Consider the following 24,995-nt stretch of genomic DNA (forward strand, 5'->3'; position numbering starts at 1 on the left):
GTCTTGGAACAGTACAGAAAAGTCTTGGGACAGTGCCGAAAAGTCTTGGGACAGCATCAAGAAGTCTTGGGACGGTACAGAAAAGTCTTGGGACAGTACAGAAAATTCTTGGGATACTACCGCAAAGTCTTAGGGACATTACCAAAAGGTCTTGGGACAGTGCCGAAAAGTCTTGGGACAGTACAGAAAAGTCTTGTGACACTACTGAAAAGTCTTGGGACGGTACCAAGAGGTCTTGGGACGTGCGTAGTGTTCCGACATCTGAGGCGAAGAGGGTATTGGGACAGTGCGAGGTAGCCCAATACTGAAGTGGTAGGCATTGGGACAGTGTGAAATATCCAAATACTTAAGTGAAGAGTTCAAAGCACCGGTCAGAACGATTAAAATCAAGAAAAATCTGCTCTAATAAGATCACGAACTAAAAAAAATTGTCTTAAGAAAATTAGGAATATTTTTTAGAATTTTTATTCTTAAAATAGAAATTAGTAAAATTAATATTTTAGATAAAAAAAATTGTAAAGAAGAATCATGAGGCGAAGTAGGGTTGTCCCAAGACTTTTCCGCTCTGTCCCAAGACTTCCTGCTGCTGTCCCAAGACTTTTTCACTCTGTCCCAAGTCTTCCTGGTACTGTCCCAAGACTTTTCCGCTCTGTCCCAAGACCTCCTGGTACTGTCCCAAGACCTTTCTGTTCAGTCTCAAGACTTCCTAGTGCTGTCCCAAGACTTTTTCACTCTGTCCCCCCAAGACTTCCTGGTACTGTCCCAAGACTTTTCCGCTCTGTCCCAAGACTTCCTGGTACCGTACCAAGACTTTCCGCTCTGTCCCAAGACTTTTCGGGCTCTTTCCAAGACTTCCTGGTACTGTCCCAAGACTTTCCGCTCTGTCCCAAGACTTTTCCGCTTGTCCCAAGACTTCCTGGTACTGTCCTCCCAAGACCTTTCGGCACTGTCCTCAGACTTCTTAGTACCGTCCCAAGACTTCTTCGTACTGTCCCAGAACTTCGTCACTTCGGTGTTGGGACACACACACTGTCACAAGACCCCTTCTTCCTTAGTGTTGGACAAACTGATTTCTTCTTCTTCGCTGTTGGGACTCTTGAACCACTATCCCTGGTACCACCACTTGAGCTCTAGTATAAAAATTTCTCTAAGACCCAACCTTACTGGCCAAAAGTTTCAAATGCTAACCCCCTGTATTTATCTCCCTTTATGAATCTGATGCAAAATGAAATTCAACTTGTTCGCCGGTGTGTTGTGATCACCTGTTTGTTCAAAAACCGATAAAATTAGTACCAAAAACGTAAAAACACAAACGAGAAAAAATTATGAAAACAGAAAGATGAACCCATCTAAAATCAGAGGTGACCAATGTCACCCTTTCGTAGAAAGAATGTCTGCTACCTGATTGTCACGCTTTTTCCTCCCCTCTCATAACGTTATTATGGGGTATTGTCCTTCCGGGTTTCAAAAACTGTCTATCTCCGTTCCTCCCACCCGATCCGAACAGGGTACCTACCTTACTTCGATCTTAAATTTGGATATCCTCTCTATATAATTCACGCGTTTAAGATTATAATGTAACTAAATCGAGGATATCGGTTGATAGTTACTTTAACGTGTCCCCCCTTTTTACAATTTGCAACCGCCAACCTCTAACCTAACCAGCCCCCTTCTAACCTCCCCCCTATTTAGCCCCCCTCTTAAGCCGAAAATTACCTTAAGCGCTGGGTGCTAAACCTCTCGAGAGAAAACCGTAGAACCTATTTCCAAGCTCTGCTCAAGTAAAAACGTTTCTCAAAACGGTGGGGTTCCGCTTATCCAATTTTACACTTATCTCCTATAATGTAATGTGGATTCTAACGATACCCGATTGACCAACCAGAACACCTCTGTGTATCCCCCTCTGGTTGTTCTGATTCCGTGCTGGTTGTCTCCTTGTCCGTCCAGCACCTCTCTCCAGCACTACTTTCCCACTTGGCTGGTCACCTGTTCCAGTCCAGTCTCCCAGTTGTTCGTAGATTGACCAAACAAAACACCCCTGTGTGCCTTCTCTGATCGGTCCCGTTGGTGCTGGATTTCCCCTTGTCGTGTCCAGCACTTGTCGGGTTCCCTTCTTGTGAACCACTTTCCTACTTGGCTGGTCACCTTTTAACATTTAATATGAAAAAGACTTTTTAATAAAAGAGTCACAACAATTAGTCTAATTAGTGCATCCATGTAACAGTCGTCTAATTAAGTCACATATGAGGTTAAAAAAAACAGGCCTAATAACCATTGGCTCAAGAGTCAGGGTCACTATCTCTTGTGTTTTTCTACCTCAAACGGTCGGAGCCAATTCGGTTCACTTGCTACATGACACTAAAACCTTTGTTTCAGCTTAAAGGTCACTACCAAAATACCCCCCACTCTAGAAAATAAAAACGTCCCCATACTTAGGTGTCAAAATACCTAAGACATGCGAACGCCGTTAAAAACAGGGTCAGAACAATCCATACAGCTACTTTTATTAGACAGTGAACCTTTGATCCTTTTCAGGTGGATCAACCTAAAACTCTTCTTATCTCAACATAACAATTATAAAACACACTCAAAAAAACTAAATTGGGTACTTACATACCAGCACATTCGAGAATTGGAATAATTAAATTAATCAGTAACTCTAGCATTAAGGTAAATAAGTTTTAACTCAAGAAGTTTGTAATCAAATAATTCCAGCAAGGGAAAAGAGTTTTGACTCGAGAATTGAGTTTTGGAACTGGACCATTGGGATACCCCAGCTGTCCACCTTTCCACTGAGGGTTCACTCTGGTCCACTTCTTACTTGTCTCTGTTTTGTTCGCAATCGCTCTGCTTCCTATTCAGGATAGGACAGCTCTACTCTCGTGTGATTTTTATGTCTGGAAATTGCGAATAGAAACTTCCCGCTGCTTTTTCCACTACTTTCCCGCGATTGTTATTCGGTTGTTCTGAGCTTGTATTTCTGAGATTTTCAGTTTTCGCGAGAAAGTTGAGCATGACAGGCTCAATTCGAAAATTTGAAAAATTACATTTCACCCCAAAATTACGTTGTTCGTATTCCTCAAGGTCAAACTTCCAAATATGACCGACTGGCACAACACTTACAAGCATATCATCTCTCTACCCAAACGGGGCGGACGAGGTCAGAAGCCTGCCAATTGTGCCATTCTGCCAGATGGCACAGCGCAACCTTCCGGCGACACGAAAAAGAACGAATAAAGGCCTTATTAACGAAAAAGTATTGCCAAGGAGGGTAGAAATATTCCGAAATTTTTATTTTCAAAATTTCGATTGAAAAGTGAATATTTCTGAGAAATACAAAAAGACGGCCATTTTGACGAAAAATGACGAAAAGTAGAACAACGACAAATATTGTGAAAAACGGTCGCACAAGAGACGAGAAACACAAAGCCTCTTATCGTGGCAACAAAGCACGATAAGACCCTTATCAGCGGATATTAGTGGAGAAGGAAGCTTCAGTGGGGAAGAAATATACCACGGTACCCTCCCGGGACACAAATTGGAAGAGATAAGAGCGTTATCGCAGGAATATCACGGGAGCGGAGGCTTGGTCCCCCAGAGACTGTTTTATGTGAAGGGACTGTATAAAACTGACTGTATAGCTACTTGGATGTCGTGAAACTTTATATTAACACCGGTATAGTTTGATATTTTAGAATATGAGTAGCTAGAAAGAGGAAAGGGTCAATCCATCTCCAATGGATTTAATATAGAACTGTGACACAAAAACATTTTAAAATAGGTTGTTTGAGCCGTGTTTTTAATGGCAATCACGTAGTCTGAGGATCCGAGACTCAGCTATGTGGTTGTGTTCGCATGTAAACGAAAGCTGATCAAAAGTCGTTTGACTGATGGCCTAAAAATAGTAACTTTTTACTTAGCCCTAAACAGACCAGAAAATCAACTGGCAAGGTCGAGACGGTGAAAAACGAGTAGGATTAAGGTAACTGACGCCTGCCAGTCGTTAATAGGTACTTTTTCTACGCTCCGTCGCTGTGTAGTATTTGGGCGAATGTTACATAGACGTTTTTATGGCGCTCCTGGGTGGGCCTGTCAAAGGCATAAGACCATCATGATCAGCAAGCGTTTCAGCGACGAACCCTCCGCTCCGGGCGTATGCCCGAGTTAGAGGCCTTAATGACCGTTATAGTACTAGGGGGAAGGTGTGTACCCTCCGTCTGGTACTATTTAGCTTTTTAACTTAGTTAACACCGAAAATTCCGGGGGCCGGAGGGTTAGGTGGGAAGTCATGAGCCCGCTTGTCCCAAGGTCCCGGGACTAAAAACAATTAAAGAGAAAGCGTAAAACCAAACAAAAATAGTGTATAACCAAGAAAAAGCCAAAAACAAATTTATTTAAAAACAAAAAAGTACAAAAAACAGTAAAAAATCCAAAAAAGACCAAAAACAGTAAAAAACGTAAAGTGACAGTTTATATGTTATTTCCGGACGAGATGTGATCTGACTTTCCTATTTGTTGTTGTTTCAGATTGATTTATATCGTTTCTGATAGAAAGATTGTGTGTTTTGGTGAAGGGTTGGATACCCTCCCTCGAGTGTAATTTGAGTGTTTAAGCACGTTAATGGTGATTTTGCCGGTGACCGGAGGGTAGAGTGGCAAGCTGACCGACGTATTCCACACTCAACAGGGACATAGGGACAACATCCACAACGACTGTTGGGTATCGTTGAAGCAATTTTAGTATCGTTCGGGTACTATTTCATTAAAACTTAAGTGGTGGGGGGCACGATTGGCGCGGTCCGATTGTACCCTCCTTCGATTACAAATTTCCGAGTTAAGGGTCTTAATTCGGGTATTTTAGTGCAAAGGAGGGTATAGTACTATTCATTAACGACTACTAATAGATTATTGTCCTGACTATATATTACTTATCTCCTATTTAGACCCAAGAAACACCCAAATTTCGTCGAAAAATTATCGATTTTTGACAAACTATAGACCCCAAATTTTTGGATATCCGAGCTTTTCCGAACAACAGAAAGCTTCTACATAGGGAGTAGCTACGTAGTTCAATCCCCCTAACTAAAGAAACCGCGTGAACGAAGACTCAGTGAAAGTTGAAAAAACCAAAATTTTTCGGTCAAAATTTCGATAATTTTCTGAATTTTGTCAATCTGTTTTGGGAATCGAGTTTTTGAGTTTTTAGAGTTAGAGCAATAAAATTTTTTGCATTACGAGCGTGCTAGCATAACGAGCTCAGCTGCCAGAAAAATTTTTGAGTAACCCTCCGATTAGCTCCGTGGATAGAGTTAACGACTTAAGAATTGGAAAAGGAAGGAATCGGAGGGTCCAAATTTGATAGTTATTGGCCAAATTTTTGTCTCCAAACCAATTTTGGTCCGGTTTTTTTGCATAATTCCAGTGCCGTACAGGGCTACTACGCTCGTTTCAATTATTTTTAGGCACTTTCAATAGGAATTGCGGAAAAAGTTCCTCAGAACCTATATAGGTGGTGAAAAAAGGCCATTTGGACAAACACGTTTTTGGCAATTTCTCAAAGACTAGTCAACCGATCGGGATAATTTTGGTACCATAAGTCGACGTTTTGGACCACTTTTCCGGACCGCAACCGTTTTTGGGTTGATAATCTCGGAGAAGAAAAATTTTTTAGAATTTGTTGGTTCGGAGGGTCCAAATCACAGGTAACCCTCCGAGCGGCAGAAAATTTTATCTAAACACCTTTTTATCCAACTGGGAAGGTTGACCGTGTCAGCCAACCTAGTTTTAAGTCAGGTGAACCGCTTTTGGAGACTTTATCGCGGTAACATAACCTTTTTTCTTGATTTTTGGGGAACCCTCCGAAGTAACCCTCCGGAGTCAGCTAAACCCCTTAGCAACCCTCCTTAGTAAAAAATTTCCACGAGATCATCCAAAGAGGTTAAAACACCCCCCCTAGAGAATTTAGCTTGTTTTGACGCTTCCTGAAGTTAATTGAAGGCCCTTCTAAGTGAGGTTCAGAAATTTGAAAATTTTGAAGGTACCCTCCGAAGCAACCCTCCGGAGCATATTAAGCATCTTATTGACCCTCCTTAGTAAATTTAAGGGGAACCTCCGAAGTAACTTGGGTGATTAAGGTACCCTCCGAAGTAGGCTAAGTGTCTTAACAACCCTCCGAAGTAACCCTCCGGAGTGTCTTAAACCTTCTAAACAACCTTCCTTTTAGAAACTTGAGGAAACCTTCTGCGGCAATTTGGGAAACGGAAAATATCCATTTAATTAAAATCGTATTAGGATATTAGGCGGGCTTATTAGGATCATAAGAGCCCACTTTGACCCGGAAACTTGTGATCAACTTTGGATTCTTGATCGGGTGTATCAGAAGTACCCGAACAAAATTTTTTTGATTGTGATTTTGGTTGTGTGGTTGCCTTGAGCTAATTAATAGGAAAGTTCGGGCAATCCGGGAACGAATAAAAGAAGACCTCGGTGAGTGTATTAGGCAAATACACACTCACTTGAGAAGAAAAGTTGTTCCCTACTCTCGTGCACTTGGAGCAGTCCGGGTGTGGGAGAGCTTTTTCATAGACTTTAGAAATTTTCGATCAGAGGTTGCCTTGAGCCACTTAATAGGACAGCTCGGGCAATCGCAGGGCACCTAAAAAAAAACCTCGGTGGGTGTATTAGGCAAATACGCACCCACTTGAGAAGACTGTGTCCTGGGCTTTGTTCTTTCGGATCGTTCCGATTGGGGGAAGTCTTTTACTTTAAGACTAAGTTTTGTTGATCTGTTTCTGAATCATCACTGCCTTTTATCAAAGATTGTTTAATTTTAACAAAGCAGTGACTTGATAAATTGTGTGGCAATAAATTGATACTGACAAAAAGTCGCTGTCACCTGTAGGATATTCTTATCTGATTATCCATTGTGTTTTGTGTGTTGATTATATCTTGTGAAAATTTTGTGATACTGTTATACTATACGACAAGGTTGAGTTAGCATTATATCAATACCGGGCAGGCCCTGTGTGTGTGTAACTCTAGCTGAGTCACTAAGATTGTCATTGAGAAACCTAAGAGATTGATACTGACTTTTCGACATACCAATATTGTTTTTTGTCACAAAGTATGCAGCGCAGGGACTCGTTAGGATCGACTACTAAGATTCCCAGGCTGAGCAAGGGCAGCACGCGAAAATTTAAAACTAGGCGTAGCCAGTCCTCGTTTAGCAGCGCCTCCGACGTGTTTGCTGAAAACTAATCGACTAAAGGTCAACCTGATCTTTCAGTGAGCGGAATGAGATTAAGGAGCGAGAAAAACCTCGATGGCGATCAAAGGCGGAGCGCCGAAGCCGGAACCGCAAGCGAAACGCTTGTGGACCCCTTTGACGAGGGAGAACAGACGCTCATTCGACCCGAATTTGAGCCGAGCGAGGACCTCGAGCGGGAGGAAGTCGAGAGGACGGAGGAGACCTCGGAGCGTTCCGAGGTCGAGCCGCGAGAGGAAGTGTTATTCAAGGGAATGTCCAAATCGGAGACCAAGAGTCATAGGTGGAGGGGAGAATATTCACATTCGGCAAGTACCCACTCATCTCTGGCCAAGCAGAGCAACAACGCGATGATGTCGAGTATAAGCCCGAGTGAAGAACAGCAGGGTTCGAAGGCCAAGAAGAGTTGGAAGTCTTTGTACGACGAGCGCATGGCGTCACTACCAACTGTAGGTTTAACTTCCAGTTATGACTACCCGGAGATAGCCCATCCGGATGTGAACTTCACACCGTGCCCAAGGAACGATATGAGCAGGAAGGCGTCGTCAGCCTCGTCGACCAGGCCCATGTCAGATGGGATAACGATGGGAGCGTCATCAACCTTCGACAGATTAATGACGTCGATGAGCAAGCAAAAAGGCGGTGCGTCATCAAGCACCAGGCTGCAGCCGCAGTTGACCTCATCTTCTCTGGGGCTAACCCCGTCATTCGGGGCCACAGGCGACATAAGCGACATGTTCGCTGGCGTAATGAATGGTCTAGATGAACTGAGACGGGACATGGCTAAAAGAATAGATCAGGTTGATGAGAAGGCTCACAAAGGTCAAGAGAATCTGAGAGACGAACTAACGCACGTGAAGTCGCAGGCGAGGGTTGATCAGGCTCAGTTGATACACAACACTGATCAATGCCTGGCGGAGAGCCTGGCACAGGCAAACAAGGAGTCATACGAAAGAGAGGCTAGGATGACCAGGGAGATCGAACGATTGTTGAACGATCATGATAGTACCTACGCCCACACGATGACTAGCCTGGAGAAAAGGTTAGATGCAAAGTCTGACTTAATGATGCGGAAGCTTGACGCGATCCTGAATGGGAGCAATTGGCAGGAGCGTTCCAACCCAAGGGAGCGCTCACGCCATGCAAATGATGGAGATGGTACGGGCAGCAATGCCAGAGCCCAGCAAGGCTCGAGAACGAACTACGAACCTAGAAACAAGGAGCGGCCAAGGGCAGCGCCGTCGAGGCCTGGCTGGACGAATCCAGTCCCGCCGGAGGCAGATGCCACCCCGGAGACAATGTTGCCAACTGTGCTACAAGTCAGTTCAGTACCAGATCTGACTACAGTCTCACAGGATACAACGATGTATGCCTCGATGTTTGAGCCCCTGAACAGATCTCTCGAAACATTCATTACCAAGCTCTCGAAGTCAACCGAGAGACGAGAGAGGTCAAGAAGGACACTGAAAAAGCCGAAGTCATATAAAGACGAGACAGACGGCTGCATTGATACTTGGATAGAGGTGATGAAGTTACACTTTGAGGAAGAGAATCTCTCCAAGAAACAAGAGTGCAGCGCGCTGAAGAGCAACCTGGAGGGTACTGCATTAAGTTGTGTAATGGCGAAAAGAGCCAATGAGAGAGACAGCGCTCGCAAGATATTCGACATCCTGCTGAATCGTTTCGGCTCTGGAGTACAGGGGCACCAGGCTATGGTTAAATTCGAAAAGAGGCGTCAAAGAGATGACGAATCCATAGATAAATTTTTGGACGACCTTGAGTTGCTTAGGAGGAGAAGCAATCCCGATGAGAGAATATCCGAGCGGAACTTGGCGATTGCTTCGAAGTTCATGGACGGAGTAAAGAGTGAGGAGTTGAAGACGATGTTGGCCACACATTTCACCCTGTCACTTGATCAGGTACCCACGCTCGATGATTTGCGCATGAAGTCACGCGAGTATTTGCTCATAAAGCCGAGGGCGCAAAACCGTTACAGCAATTATGGTAACTATAGCGGGACAAACACTGGTGCGAATTCCAGTTGGTACAAACCTCGCGATGACATGGATAAGAGGAGATCGTGTGCGAATTGTGGTTCGATGGACCATCACGTTTCCGCGTGTTCTGCATACAAACAGAACATGAAGGCGATAGGCTACTTTCTCGAGGACGCCGATGCGACCGACGAGGATCACGAAGAGTATGTCAGAGGGCTCATCATGAAATATGGTCCGAGGTGTTTCTTCTGTAATTTGGAGGGACACTTCAAGTCGGATTGTACTCAATTTTGGGATGCAGTTGCGGACGCGAAACAACCCCGCCACAAAGAGGCGCTTCCGGGTGTCAAGGCCAGTCGAGCACGTCTGATGAACGAGGCTGAGTCTCGGAGAAAGGAGACGACACCGAGCACCTTTACGACGAAGAAGGTGAAGACACTGCCTGATGAGGTGGTAGCCTCGAGCCTGGAGGCAGAATCGTCTAGCCCACTCAAGGTGGATTACGGCCTGGCGGCAAGGACAGCGCTGCAGAATGTCAAACAGGACCTAGCCACGAAAGAAGTGGAGCAATGGGTAAGGTCGGAGCTGGAGAGCACAGATCTTCGGGAAAGTTTTAATATTCTGGGTAAAACGACGAAAGTAGAAGACAAAGAGGAACCCAGGAAACAAGGACTAAAACTGAACGTTATATCTGGTAAAACTTTCGGCATGACGAAAGAGGGGACAAAAATAATGTCCATTATCTCAGTCGCAGGGCACCAGGTGGTCAAGAACTTGAGTGAACCATCAGAGATTACACTAGTCCACCTGGACATCTATGCCGACTACCTGAAGGAGAAAGATCCCAAACTGGACTCCAGGGCAGTGCGAGCGCTGCTCACAACGGGAGGTCCGAGGCTGATGAAAGTGGATGGACATTATATCGATGTCCATGGCCCTTACCCGATTCTAATGAATGTGGATGGCATCAATATCTACACGAAAGCTCACATAACTGATGCGAACGATCACATTGGCCGGATATACATTGGTCAGGAGGAGCTGAAGGTTAGACGAATCGGACAAAACGCGATGCTCGAACAAGATGCGGTGCATATAGGTTGCGAGCCCGATCTGGCCGCACACGTGCTGGACGTGCAAGGCAGGCAACTTTCAGTTAAGGGACTGGTAGACACGAGAGCAGTGGTTAGTGTCATGCCAGTCAAAATTTGGACCGACATGGGTTTCGAAAGGTCGGATCTCATACCGAAAAACATCAGGTTGGCAGCTGCCAAGCAGTGAGCGATCTATGTGACTGGACGAACCCCGATCATTTCACTACAGCTCGGAGGAAGACATCTTTGGATGAGCTTCCTAGTAGTGGAGAATTTGGACGAATCCGATCAGTTCAACTTAGGAAGGGACTTCGTGCGCAACTCTGACGTCACGATCGATCTCAATGACGGGTTGATTAGGATCAAGGATCCTGAGAGAAAGTATGAAAAGAGACCCCTTAATAAGATCTTAATTAACCAGGCCAAGGTGCCGATTTTTCTGGATCGAAAAGTTAGATTAAAACCAAAACAAGCCGTAGTAGCGACGTTTAGGATGAGGAACTTGAATGAACTCAGCAATGACAGACAGGTGTGTCTGGTACCAAATCCAAACAGTAAAAGCTCGGCTATTTTAGGAAGAAGCTTCTCACTCACTCAGAGCGGACTGTGTGTGAGTGTGTTATTGAACACAGAAGCAACAACAGTGACAATACAGAGGGGAAAGAAACTTGGCTACGCTTTGCCTCTGAACACAGACTTTCAGAGTGTGGAGAACTTGAAAAAGTTTGATGTAACTAAATGTCCATTACATGCGAACCAAGAATGTATAATGACGAGAGTGAATGAATTGAAATCTTCTAGGAAATTGTTTTCAATGAAGTCGGAAACAGATGATGGGCTGTCTAGTTGTTCCAACTTTCCTGAGAGGCCGACAGAAGCAGAGTTAGCGGCGAATAAACCTGTCCTACCTGAGATAGAACATCTGAAGGGTAAAATACCAGACAAGGAACTAGGTTCGCTCATAGCGGTGCTAAATCGGAACGCAGACGTTTTTTCGAAACATAAGGCCGACATAGGCTGTTGTAATTTTGTAGAACACGAGATTGAGATAGAAGAGGGCTCGGTACCTCATAGGGAAGGGGCGAGAAGAATGACCCCAAACAAGTCAAAAGCGTGTAGGAAGGAAATCGAGATGTTAATGGAGTACGACATTATCGAGCCGTCGAAGTCCCCATGGGCTTGTGGCGTGGTCATGGCGAAAAAGAAAGGGGGACAACTCAGATTTTGTTGTGATTTCCGTTATCCGAACGCAGTTACTATAAAGGACGCATACCCGATTCCCCGCATCGATGAGAGCCTATCCAAGCTGGGAGACGCGAAGTTCTTCACGACGTTGGATTTGGGCTCTGCGTTCTGGCAAGTGCCACTCAGAAAGCAGGATCGAGAGAAAACAGGCTTCGCGTGTGAGCTGGGATTGTTCCAGTGGAAGAGGATGCCATTCGGATTGTGCAACGCGACGGCCACATTCCAGCGACTGATGGCCCAGGCACTCACGAGCGTCACTAAGTAATACGGGAATCTCATCATTGCAACACCAACCTTAGAAGACCACATAGAGAGGTTGGAGGAGGTGTTTTCTTGCATGAAGCAGGCGGGTCTGAAATGTAAACCCTCTAAGTGTGAAATCCTCAGAGATTCCATAAAATATCTGGGCCGCCTGGTTGACAAACATGGAGTGAGACCAGATCCCGAAGCGGTTGAAGCGGTGCTGACCTGGAAGGCACCTAAAACAGATACACAGCTGATGAGTTTTTTGGGATTCGCTAATTATTATCGAGAGTTCATCAAGGGGTATGCTGACAAAATATACCCCATGCAGAGGTTGATGAGAAACAAGGGCAAAAAGTTCACTAGGACTGATGAGGCACAAGTTTCATTTGAAAACATCAAACGTGAACTTTGCGAGGCACCGGTCCTCGGCATGCCAACAGAGAAGGGGACGTTCGTGCTGGATACGGATGCATCAGTAGTTGCGATATCGGGCATACTTCACCAGGAGCAGGAGTGGAACGGGAGAACGGTTCTTCGTCCGATAGTCTACGGGAGTAAAGTCCTGAGTGATACTGAAATGAAGTACGGCGCACCAAAAGCGGAGATGTTTGCGGTGATCACTTTCGTGGAAAAATACAGGGCTTACTTGGGGAGTGCTCCCTTCAAGTTACGTGTGGATAATCGTAAATCGTGCCCTTGCCTGGCTGAAAACCTATTCGATGGACCAAAGTTATATTGGTCGTTGGATCGTGCGCCTGGATGGATACCACATGATCATAGAGCATCGTACCCGTGACAAGCACCAGAACGCAGATAGCCTCAGAAAAAAGACAGAATTTTATGAGCGCCTCGAGGAGAAACAGGCTAACCAATCAGAAATCAAAGTCGGGTTTTCCTTTCTGGACAAAGAAACCTACGACAAACTGCCACTTACTAGGTGGTTAGACAAGTCAGGGAATCCTATACCCGGACACCCTGACCTTCCAGTGGAGACGGCCGCGGAGATAAAGCTTTTAGCCAGAGGCGAGCCCGTTCCGTTGGATCTGCTAGTCCGATCCAACTTGGTACAGCAGGAACTTACCAGACTAGGTATAAACAGCATGGCTCTATTGAACAGGACGGTGAACGTGGCGCCGGACATCATGGGAAAGCTCCGTGACTTGTTGGACAGGGAAGTGGATAGGCATGATCGTGAGTGGATGGAGACAATGCAGCGGTTGACTGTCACCGAGAGAACAGAGAAGAGGCCAGTGTCCATTCGCAGCCGAGGCGTTGAACGGGATTGCAGGTCGATAGTCAACCAACTGGTGAGCTCGATGCCGAAGGAGGTCTTATTGAGAACTCTTATTGAGAACACTGAATCAGAACCAAACCACTGAGGAAGTCAGGATCAAGTCGAAGTCTAGCTTCACGAGGAGAGTGCACTTCACGGATGCAAAAGAAGTATACGAGCCGAGCCCCGATTGTTCGTCCGTGGACGAGACAATGTCCGGGGAGTCTGATACCTTCGAGCCAGTTAAGGACGACTCGTCTGAGGAGTCAGACACCTTTGAGCCCGTGCAGGACAACTTGTCCGGGGAGAGGTTGACGAGACCACCTAGGGGTAGAATTTTGTCCGGGGAGTCGGGTTTGAAGCGACCGATGGACAGAGTTTTGTCCGGGGAGTCGAGAAACATCTCAGACAACTTGGAATATGATGTTGGGAAATCAGTCGACTCAAGTGTTGACTCGAGGCCCCAGTCCTGGGACAACACATCTGAAACAACTTCCAATTCCGATATGTCAGAGATCGCAATCCACTCCTTATTGGTAGACTGGAAGCAGCGTGGGCTGGACCGAGAAACGCATCAGGATCCAGACAGGGACAGATACACCTCAGATGAAGAGGGCACTGTGGTAGATAATGCCGCAGACGAGCTCGAGCTGATAGCAGTTTCGAAACGCCCAACCAGATTGCTGCCACATGGTCGTCCGTACCAATCTGGAACCATCTGTGCAGGAAGCGACGCCTTTGAAAAAGATATGGTGTGTCAAGTTGATGGACGATGCTCATGCTCCGGAGATAATGAGTGGGCAAATGAACGTGGTAAAGACCTATTTGAAAGCCAGGTACAGGCTGTCGGATCTCCTAAGGGCTCAACGAAATGATAGAATGACGAGCAGTCTGAAGAGATGGATCGAGAATGGAGCACCTGGCAAGGGAGGTTTGGAAGAAGACAGCTACAAGATCTTGAAGCAATTTACCTGAAGCGAAACGACTTGTTGTACCTGAACAAGGACGGAATCGTAGCCTGAAAACGAAAAGAGGAGGACAAGGTCCTCTATAAATACAATTCAATAGTGTTACCACAGTTGTACCAGACCGAATTGCTCTTTCGCTCACATGATCAGATGGGCCATCAAGGCGTGGACAAAGTGTATAACAGGATACAGAAACGATTCGAATGGCCGGGATTGAAGAAGGCTTGAGAGAAGTGGATCGCCGCATGCCTGTCATGTCAGCAGGCGAAGGATCCCAGGAAACTAAGGTTCCCCCTACAGTCAATAGAGTCGTCAGGTTTCAACGAAGTGGTGCAAATTGATCATCAGAAAATCTGCATGACAGCAACGGGCTATAATCAGGTGCTGGTAATGATCGACCATTTTACGAAGTATGCGGAGGCAGCACCCTACATGACAGCATCGGCGGAAGAAACATGCGATCATTTGATAAATGTGTGGATAGCGAGGCATGGCTGCCCCATCACGTTCCAATCGGACAATGGCAAAGCATTCGTGGGTGATCTCACGAAGGAGTTAATGAAAAGGTCGCAGGTAGCGCAGGCCCACTCGACCACTTATCACCCGCAAACGAATGGCCTAGTCGAGAGGCAAAATCGCCCACTGGTATCCATGCTGAGAGTCTTCTGCTCGCGTTACATGGATGACTGGGACAAGCACTTGCCGCAAGTGATGGGTGCTTACAACAGCACGGAGCATTCCACCACGGGAATAAGTCCGCACATGATGTAAACGGGTCATGAAAAAGCGCTCCCGTTGACGTTTTTCTACCCTGAATATGAGGGGAAGAGGACAGCACCGCAAACGTACGTGCGGGATGTTATTAGAAGACAACAGGACCTCAATGACTTATGCAGGAGGAACACGCAACAGGCGCAAATTAGACAAAAGAGGAGGTTTGATAAAAGGACAGCCGATGCGAAAGCCTACTCAGTTGGCGACTACGTCTGGGTGTTCCAGGAAGTGGTTCCACCAAAAGGAACCTAGAAATTATTAAAGAAATGGCGTGGTCCGTTTCAGATAACAGAGGTGCACCAAGGGGGTCGTTTTTATCGATTGAGCACTGGAAGAGCAGCTCATTACGAAAATATCAAACCGCACAATGCCTCGTCAGAGGACTGGTGCATCCCAGCGGACATGCAAGAAGGAGACTATTTGATAGTGGACCCTGCTTGTGAAGTGAATGAAAGGGGTACTCGCGACAAAAACGACGGGAATGAGCTGATGGACGATTGCGACCTACCACTGGACCTCGAGTTGACCGAGCGAGTAGAGGTGGACGATGAAACTCTACCTTATGCCGAGGAAGACTGGGACTGCCCGGAACAAATCGAAATTGACAAAGGAATACAGCCTGACTTTCCTCTCACTATGGAAACACGCCAGAGCAAGAGAGGAAAAAACGAGAAGAAATAGAATCCGTACGGCGAGGATTTCGTTGTAGACAGGATAGTTGTAAGTGATGTCATGGACTCGCTAGTGGGACTGGACGAAGTGGCGATACTAGAAGAAATCGACTTGGTGAATGATATGGATTAAGGTTGGATCGACGATCGATCAGAACCAGAAGCGAAACAGACTCATGAGCAAGAACTAACGAACTTGCGCGTACTCGAATGGCTCCATGATCTGCCGACAGATCCAAAAGAGACGATCCTGACGATTCAGGACGTCGATAAAGACGGCATCAAATACATCAGTCATGACAATACCGAGTCCAACTGGGTCGCCCCAGATGGTCCTCTACGTGTTCCACAATCCAACCTCGATCTCCTAGACTTTGGGCGATCGACGGGGACGTCGATGGATATTTTTGTCCGGGGAGTGGGGGTAGCCACAGAGTTTCTTAGTTTTAATATTGAAAGGACTGCATAAATAACTGATTATACTTGGTGAGTGACGTTAAGTTAATTTTAACGGGTGCGTGGCCGTGCCACGTCCCACTTTTTAATCACAAAGAACGAAAAGAAGTTTTATGGCAAGACGATGTAAGTAGTCAGAAAAGAAATTTTATCTAGGACACTCCTCATGGTGCAAATTTTGTGAAAATGTTGAAAGGCAGTGAAATGTAGTACGATGCCATTTGTGAACACGTAGTGAGTTGAGGTGGAGTAGATAAATTTCATTTTCTTATGCGATTTGTAAGATTGATTACAGAGAACTGGAACACTACATGACGATGACCCGGTGTTATGCAATCAATAGGGACATTGATGGGGACTTGTCCGGGGAGTATGTGCCATTCTGCCAGATGGCACAGCGCAACCTTCCGGCGACACGAAAAAGAACGAATAAAGGCCTTATTAACGAAAAAGTATTGCGAATGAGGGTAGAAATATTCCGAAATTTTTATTTTCAAAATTTCGATTGAAAAGTGAATATTTCTGAGAAATACAAAAAAGACGGCCATTTTGACGAAAAATGACGAAAAGCAGAACAACGACAAATATTGTGAAAAACGGTCGCACAAGAGACGAGAAACACAAAGCCTCTTATCGTGGCAACAAAGCACGATAAGACCCTTATCAGCGGATATTAGTGGAGAAGGAAGCTTCAGTGGGGAAGAAATATACCACGAAACCCTCCCGGGACACAAATTGGAAGAGATAAGAGCGTTATCGCAGGAATATCACGGGAGCGGAGGCTTGGTCCCCCAGAGACTGTTTTATGTGAAGGGACTGTATAAAACTGACTGTATAGCTACTTGGATGTCGTGAAACTTTAAATTAACACCGGTATATTTTGATATTTTAGAATATGAGTAGCTAGAAAGAGGAAAGGGTCAATCCATCTCCAATGGATTTAATATAGAACTGTCATACAAAAACATATTAAAATAGGTTGTTCGAGCCGTGTTTTTAATGGCAATCACGTAGTCTGAGGATCCGAGACTCAGCTATGTGGTTGTGTTCGCATGTAAACGAAAGCTGATCAAAAGTCGATTGACTGATGGCCTAAAAATAGTAACTTTTTACTTAGCCCTAAACAGACCAGAAAATCAACTGGCAAGGTCGAGACGGTGAAAAACGAGTAGGATTAAGGTAACTGACGCCTGCCAGTCGTTAATAGGTACTTTTTCTACGCTCCGTCGCTGTGTACTATTTGGGCGAATGTTACAAAGATCTTTAAAACATTACGATCCCAGTTCCACACCGATGACATTTCCACTCTCGAAGAGAGGTCTTACTCATGTTACACGCCTCGGCCCGGTCAAGGAGAAATCTCGAAGCAGTTCAGAAGCGTGTAACGAGGTGGATTCTCCCACATTGTGAAAATTACAAGGAGTGTCTGTTATTTCTCAACCTTCTCCCTGTTTCGCTTCATTTGCAACTCACGGATTTGCTCATGCTGTCAAAACTTTTTGCTGGTTGCTTTGATTTTGATTCTTCTGCACATCTGGCCTACAGAATGAACTTCAGACAAAATAAACTTGAATTCAATGCTGAGCGTTCTCGTCTATCAAAAGGAGATACCAATTTCTGGTGTCGTGCACCGCGACTGGTGAACGAACTTCCTGCAGCGATAGATTTCTTCAATCCCAAAAACTTATTAGTTTTCTCTGGTGCGTCTTAAGTGAGAAATACAATGAGAAAGTTTCCTGCTCCTGGAAGCTAGCTTGTGACTACTAAGAACGGTTGCCGTTTTTCTGTAAATTTGTATCTGAGGGAAACCCTTTTGTAACCTTCGTTACATAAATTCCTTTTAATAATAAGAATAATAATATAACTTTAGTGACATCTTGTAAATTGAATTTGAATCGAAAATTTAAAAATTCCAGAATCCTTTTTCTAGTGCCTCGGCAGGTTCGACTGTGCCAAGCCGGGGGAGGGCACAAGCTCATTATTTTTGCATGTAACTAAGTTAAATTGCGTGATCTGGCCGAGGCCTTAAATAGTAATGACTTTGTCGACCCGATGTTAATGGACCACACATAGAACTGGCTTTGGTAGAGATGGTTAAAAGCACGTGAAGCTGTAATACGCTAGCCAGTCGTTTCATAACCTAGCTTTATTTTCCGTCGGTATGTACCTCCGGGCCAATGTTACACGTGATATTTCCCACATTGGTATTGTGGCTGTACTGATACAGATGGTGAATGGCCAATGTAGAGCTCGCCCAAGTTTACTGTTAATTTATTTCTAATACCGTCTCTCCTCGATGCAGGTTTCAGGGCAATTTTTTTTTATTTGCAAGGTAAATTTTTTGCCTGTGATTTTTTTGAAATTTCTTTTTCCTTGTTAAGTTTTTCTTGGTTCAGTTAGCCTTACCATATTGTTCGTTGGCTTTTTTCAGTTGAGAAGATGCAGGATTGCGATGAAGATGAGTTTGATGCTGAAGTACAGGCAATAACGGTAAAAAAACATTGCTAGTGCCCAGTATGTCTGCTAAGTACAAATGTTACAATGTGATTACGATTTTTTGTGACATTTCTTAAAAACGGTGTGAAAAAAAATATTAATGAATTTTATCTTTGAATATAATTGTTTTGTTTATAATTAAGGAAAATGCTGGTCAACTTCGAAGTATTCAAGGTCAAGGAGACAATAATCTGGAGTCATGGACGTTAGATGAACTGGCAGATTACCTACGAACCAATCCCATATCTTTAATGGCTCAAAATGTTGCTCAAGAAGTTTTTGAATCAGAAGACAAGAAAGTAAGAAAGCCGAATTATGTATACGACTTAGTGATTCAATTTGACGCTGTGATGTGTTAGTTTTATAATATGGTAATAATTGGTCTGAATTGCTCATCGATATTTTTGGTCGAAAGCACTCAAAGAAAAGTTTTCGTAAACTTCCGATTTTGGGATAGAGATTCATTATCTTTTTCAGGTCTAATAGAAAATTTCCTTGAAAATTTCTTTTTCTAATAAAAAATTCAAATTTAGGTGGAATTCGAAAATTTGTTTCGCAATTTCTGTGAGTCATCTCCAAATGAAGTGACTTTCAACTATCTGAAGAGTTTCCGCAGGGTGCGGGTGAACTTTCCAGTGGGCTTTGAGGCCATCTGCGCTAAAGTGGACCTCCATCAATCTCAGATATGTGGATCAGAGACCAATGTGTACCTGGCCGACCAAGTGAGTGTTAGGGATATTTTTAGTTTTTTAAAGAAATCAAGGCCTAACTCGGTTTTTACTTTTTTGGACTTGTACTTTCTAATTGGTAGTTTTCAATTAGCTATATCACTTTATTAAAGCGTATGCATTGCTACCTCAAATCGCTCTAAACAACTTCACATGATCGCTGAAATGGGGTTTATCTTCAGCTTTAGTAGGCATTGTATTCAATTCATTTAAACATGTTGGAGCAAACAAAGCACATATGAATTGATAAGATAATTTATTCACATGTGAACTCAAATAAAAACGCATGGGTCTACCGACCCGGACCAGAATGTGCAGTATTGCTGTATCTAGAACTACAATTGCAAAAACATGTTTAACTGAGTAAGTTGATTTTTTTGGCATATTTTGGATTTCGTTTCTATTTTCGTCGGCTGACTTGCCGTGTTTTATCGCATTAACCATTTCAATATCTTCTTTTGCTTTTTCAAATCAATTTTGAGCTTAATGAATATAATTTGTAAGGGTTTTATACACACCGAAGTTTTCTGTTTCTAAAATAAAATTGAAATTGATGTCAGTTTTGTCGGTTGCGCGATTTTTACCTAATTAAAAAAAAATTTCGTCTTTGTTCTCGTTAGGTTTGAGCTATTTCGTTGTGCATCGAGAGAGCAAGTGACTGGTAGTCGGGAGCTAGACCTTTTTTCACGCGTTGGGGGTGTAAACGCTTCAAGTTTTGAAACTTAATAGCTCGAAAAAATTACGAAAACAATTTCTTCGGCTAGGAGGGCGTGGCGTGTACCCAAGTATTGTTGGCTGAGTAATCCGCTCGGTAGATAAAAGCTTCCTCAGTGCTGCTGTTTGAGTTTCTCGATGGCTTTTCTGAAATTGAAGAAGTATTAGAAAATAAATATATTCCTTTTTTTCGAAGTCGTGATTTCCGTCTCATTTTTTATTTGCTAGCTTGCAATGCCTTGCTTGCCTTGTATCACAAGCGTTATGAAGCGCTGCTTTGCGCGTGTGTCCAAAATGACTCAAAACATTCCTAAGTTCTCTTAACTATAGTGCATTTTTTCGCATTTCTGCTCTTCTCATGCGTCCAGTGACTCATCTACTTCAGTAAGTACAGCAAGTGAATCTGTATTGGACGATGAGTATTTTTTCGAGATGTTGAAAGTATCCTTGTGGAGCATGAATCGGCAGTCATTGTAACTTCGACTTGTGTATGGAAATCGAATCTTCCGTTCAGTAACTAATTGAGAAGTAATTTAACCTCAAATAAGAAATCCAGAAAAAAGAGAATACTCGTTTTTCAAAGAATTTGCTGTATCATTTGTGCTTTTTCTTCAGCTCTCACGAAATTCAATTGATGTTTAGCCTTTGCCAAATATGAATGAGCCAGACTTTCTGGAAGTACCACAGTCGGACAAGATGTTCCTAGTGTCTCCTCCTCCGTCGCCGCCTGTCGGCTGGGAAGCGTGCTATGAGGACCCACCTCACCCTGCACCGGAACTGGACTTATCCGCCATGAAAATATCATCCTCGCCATCATCCAGCAGAAAAATGGTGTCGGCGACTAGCATCGCGGCTGCTCGAGGTGGAGCTTATGCGAACCCAGTAGCCTTCGAACCACAAAGTGCAAATATTAATACGACCTCATCAAGCTCCTCTTCGCATCCCAATTTGGACACTATGCTTCTGCTAACTGCTTTCGCTCATCACTGCAGCCAACCAGGTGAAAATGATCTTATCTGCCTCAAAGTTAATGGAACTATAATTCTAAACAAGTAAGGGATGATTAGGTGTCGCAGCGTTTTGGTTGTCTCTAAGTGCTTATAAACTTGATTTTTTTTTCGTTTTTCAATGAAAAGATTTTAAATGCTCTAATATGTAGAAGAACATTCATACATATTAGCGCACTTATGAATGTCACTTTTAAAATTCATTTCAAATTCATTGCTGAAAAAACGGCAGATTACGCGCTGTAACTGCAATAGTGTAAATGGTGCGAAAAAACGTGAATGACTTCTAGTTTCGAACGTGAATTTTGATTTTTAGAGTTTCCACTGTATTGGTCCAATTCTCTCACTTTGAGTTAACTTAATCAAAAAAAGGGTCAATAATAAATTGTTCTGGAAGTTCAAATGCGTTAATGCCATCCTTGAAAAAAGCTCTAACGCCATATATTTTCTATGAAACTCGAACGTATCATCTTAAAGCCTTATCAGCCGTGATCAGTGATGTCCAGTTAAAAAAGTAAAACCATTTTTTTAAAACCATTAACCAATTAAAATATTATTAACCAAATCGGTTTACGCAATTATGCTAATAAACATTGATAAAACAAATTATAAATACCTACTGTTTTATAATTAATGATGCAAGCGTTAAAAGAATTCGGAGCCGGAAGTTTGGCGGACGTTATCAAATTGGGATCAACCGTACTATCTCTCCGCCTCTTCTTAATGACCTACCGTAGAATGCCCTTCCCAAGCATATAATAACACTAACGCTCAGTCAAGTTCGCTAGTGAAAGTAAATCTGAAAATTGATTCTGTATACATTTCATGATATCGCTCAAATGAAATTAGTTTCTACATTTATGTGTGCGAGACGCAATTGTGTACTGGTAATTGCTTAGATTAATGTTTCAATTCAATTTTTTTTTGGTAAAACGCTTAATTTTGAATGAATCTAGGCTTTTCTCAAAGTTAATTCATCTAAAAACCATATTTTCTCTTCCCCCCCCCCCCCCCCTCCGTAAATTGATTGGGGGAGGCTTATACGGTTGAACCTCAAATTATATAAAATTGCTAATTATCAATCGATAGAGCACGACTGAAGGTTTGGAGTGGCGTTGAAAAAAAAAGCTTCCCGGGCCTTACTTAGATTCAAAATGCACTCTTGAAAGCTATTCTATGGTCCAGTTTTAATTGGTTAAAAAAGACCTGTATTTAACGAAATCGGTCTAACCAATTAATAATTGATTGAATCAGTTCAACAAACCATTTTTTTAAACTAATTGGTTCAACCAGTTGTTAAACAATTGGTTCAAGCAGTTGTTCAACCAGTGATTATATTGGTCATTGATTGATTCATTGATTGAGTTATACTGGCCGTGATTCGGATTCCGATGAAAATTAACTTTCCAGGTAAATTTACCATAGTGAAGATGTGAGAACGTGAAACAGTTTTTAATTTTACCACTTTTTAAGATGATTTTGGCGAACATGACTCAGTCTTAGAGTTATTATCGAATTGAATCCCATGTCTGTCAAGTGCCGTGAAAAGGGTACAAAATTCGGGAAAGGAAATTGTTCCTTATCTTTTAACTGATTCAAAATATTTATCCCAGGATGTAACATCCTGCGCTATTTGCATTGCAATCTGCGCTGTGTGCAACACTATTGCCATAGCTTAATAGATTGTTATTATTTCAGGCCAAGTTGTAGAAATTCTTCCCGAAGACGACGGTAACCCATCAATTTTCGTTACCTCAGTCGACGGGCCGTCTTCACGCTCTGACAGTAGACCAGGAGGACCCATTCCTAGATCCCCATGTCCCCCCTATGCCACGTGGCCTGCGGGGGAAGGGGACGAAGAGGATGAAGGAGAAGAGCGACCACTGTTTGCACAACCAACGGGAGACGACATCCCGGTGTACTCGGACAGTGACGGGGAAAATGAACCAGTCGAGTCGTCGGGAGTTAAGCAAAGGATGTCGCCCAATGGGGATGTATAAACTCAAAATTTGCCAAAGTATATTCGGCTTCTGCAATATTTGCTTATAAGCATTTAAACTTGACTGATTGATTATAGCTACTTAACGGATCTGGGTTGTACGATTGGTTGTTCTCAAGAGATCAACTTTCATTCATCATAAAAAACCATTTCTTGGACGATTCGTTGATCAAAATAAGATGTAGTACAAGCGCGATTCTCCGTTTTATAAGGTAGATAAATTAGTATTTAATTCCTGTGCTTAGCTAGCATTCCTCTTTAAAGTGAAATGTATATAAATTTACTTATATTAAGAAAACGAATGGAGTACCTGAATAAGTACAAATTTTGTCTGTCAAATGACATTCAGTGTCCTTCAATTGTAAAATGTAATTGAAACACTTTTATGGTTAGATTTTCAGCTAACCTTTGATATCTTGCAGTCTAATGGTAATGTACTGGCTCAAATACAATTGAAACTGCATATGCTTCAACAGGAGGCGGAGCAATAAGCAAAATAGTTCAAGTGCAAGAATGGGTCCAAGAGCAGAAAAACAGAAAAATATTAATTCTTATTGGTTTATATGGGCTAATTGATTACACAATTATTAGAATCGTCAAAAATACCAAGAAAATGAATAAATAATGCATGAAATGAATAATTTCATTAAAATTTTTGATTGAATTAAAAAAAAAATCTTGATTAAATTACTCAAATTATGCATAAAATATTCGTTCTTTGGTAAGTTTGACAATTATTATACTTAATTTACCGATTAGCCTGTAAAAATTAATATACATTTGTTTGTTTTTCTGCTCTTGGACCCATTCTGCTCTTAGACCATTCTGCTTATTGACTGGCCACCGCTTCAACAGATGTCAAAGTTGTCTTGCTGCGATATCAGTGGTTTGTTAATAAACTAATCTAGTGCAATGAAGCTCCTTCAATCATAATGTTTTCTCTGAATTTGATTTTCTCCGCAACGTTCTTTTCTCACGAAAAATCTAGTTGATCGAAGATAACTGTTCATCCTGTGCATGGAAACATTTGACAGTTGATCAAGCCTACAAAGACGAGCAGCCGTGGCCGAGTGGGCACGACGCGAGGCCTGTAATGCAAAGGTCGCGAGTTCGGATCCCGATTAGGTCATGGGTAGAGGAGTCCCACCGTCATCCGCCTCCTCAAAGTGGGACAGACTGCGGCAAAACGGATGTCATCCCACTCCCTAAGGAAAAAGGTTCAAGGTTGAATAGAGTGAGCTGGGCCGGAGCTAATAAAAAAGCCGATTATAATTAATCCGAATAAGGAACGGGCCTATGAAGGAAGTGCATTTTCAGTTTTTTTTGTGCAGTTTTTGGCCTGGAGAAACGGTATAAACTTAATTTTGAAAACTTGGTAAGCAATACGTGAACTCGAATGACAACTCTTCAGCAAAGACGGATTTAGGGAGAGAGCGTCCACCCCCCCCCCCCCCCTCCCTCCCTCCCTCCCTCCCTCAGGGATTCGAACTCCTGCCGACCCAAAGGGTCACCCTTTTGTACTATTTTGAGATATTTATGTTTGATGGCGGACACTAAATTTTTTCTGAAGGCGCCTTGGGCGCCAATATATAAAACTTTGAGGGGGTAGCGCGCGCCGGAAAAACGCAATTTTTTGGTCAAAATTTCCCTAAAAACGCATTTTTGGCCTGTTTTTTTTTCAAAATTTTGCATGCGGCGCTGAAATTTTGGCCGAAACGGTCTTTGTAGCGTTTGGGCGGAAATCAATTTGGTCGACCTTAAAAAAAAGGTCGACAATTTTTTTTCGAAATTCCGCCCCCTCCCCTCGAGAAAATCCCAGATCCGCCCCTGCTCTTCATGATAGTAAACATGGTTTCAAATCTTAAGCTTTCAGTTTTCCCAGCGGAATCAAAAAAGTTTCCTTTTGATATGGTTTTTTATGTTCGATGGGCTTGTCAATAAATTGTCTACCGCAAAAGATCTTCAAAGGCTAAAGAGCACTGAGGTGATTTAAACTGTTCTGAGAGATTGAAGACAAAAAAATCTCATAAAAGATCAGTGTTTTTTTTCGCTTAGCCTTCACT

General features: G+C 43.2%; 2 protein-coding genes across 2 annotated transcripts in view; one reads left to right on the forward strand and one right to left on the reverse strand.

The window, feature by feature from the left end:
* LOC134842792 (ATP-dependent 6-phosphofructokinase, muscle type-like) overlaps window positions 1-24,995 on the reverse strand; it is a 480,347-nt gene that overhangs the window by 126,561 nt on the left and 328,791 nt on the right. The window lies entirely within an intron of this gene.
* Window positions 18,398-23,573, forward strand: LOC134841480 (protein sarah-like). Its single transcript, XM_063857500.1, has 5 exons — window positions 18,398-18,478; window positions 18,628-18,783; window positions 19,018-19,206; window positions 20,569-20,926; window positions 22,632-23,573. Exons 1-5 carry the CDS (start codon window positions 18,428-18,430, stop codon window positions 22,931-22,933), a joined length of 1,056 nt encoding a protein of 351 aa, XP_063713570.1. The 5' UTR covers window positions 18,398-18,427; the 3' UTR covers window positions 22,934-23,573.

The sequence above is a fragment of the Symsagittifera roscoffensis genome, chromosome 3 (genome assembly GCF_963678635.1).
Source record: "Symsagittifera roscoffensis chromosome 3, txSymRosc1.1, whole genome shotgun sequence".
Classification (NCBI taxonomy): domain Eukaryota; kingdom Metazoa; phylum Xenacoelomorpha; order Acoela; family Convolutidae; genus Symsagittifera; species Symsagittifera roscoffensis.

Coding starts and splice junctions, on each gene's coding strand:
- LOC134841480 (XM_063857500.1), top strand. CDS start 18,428: ATGCAGGATTGCGATGAAGATGAGTTTGATGCTGAAGTACAGGCAATA. Junction 18,784..19,017: donor TTGAATCAGAAGACAAGAAA/GTAAGAAAGCCG, acceptor ATTCAAATTTAG/GTGGAATTCGAAAATTTGTT. Junction 20,927..22,631: donor TCATCACTGCAGCCAACCAG/GTGAAAATGATC, acceptor TTATTATTTCAG/GCCAAGTTGTAGAAATTCTT.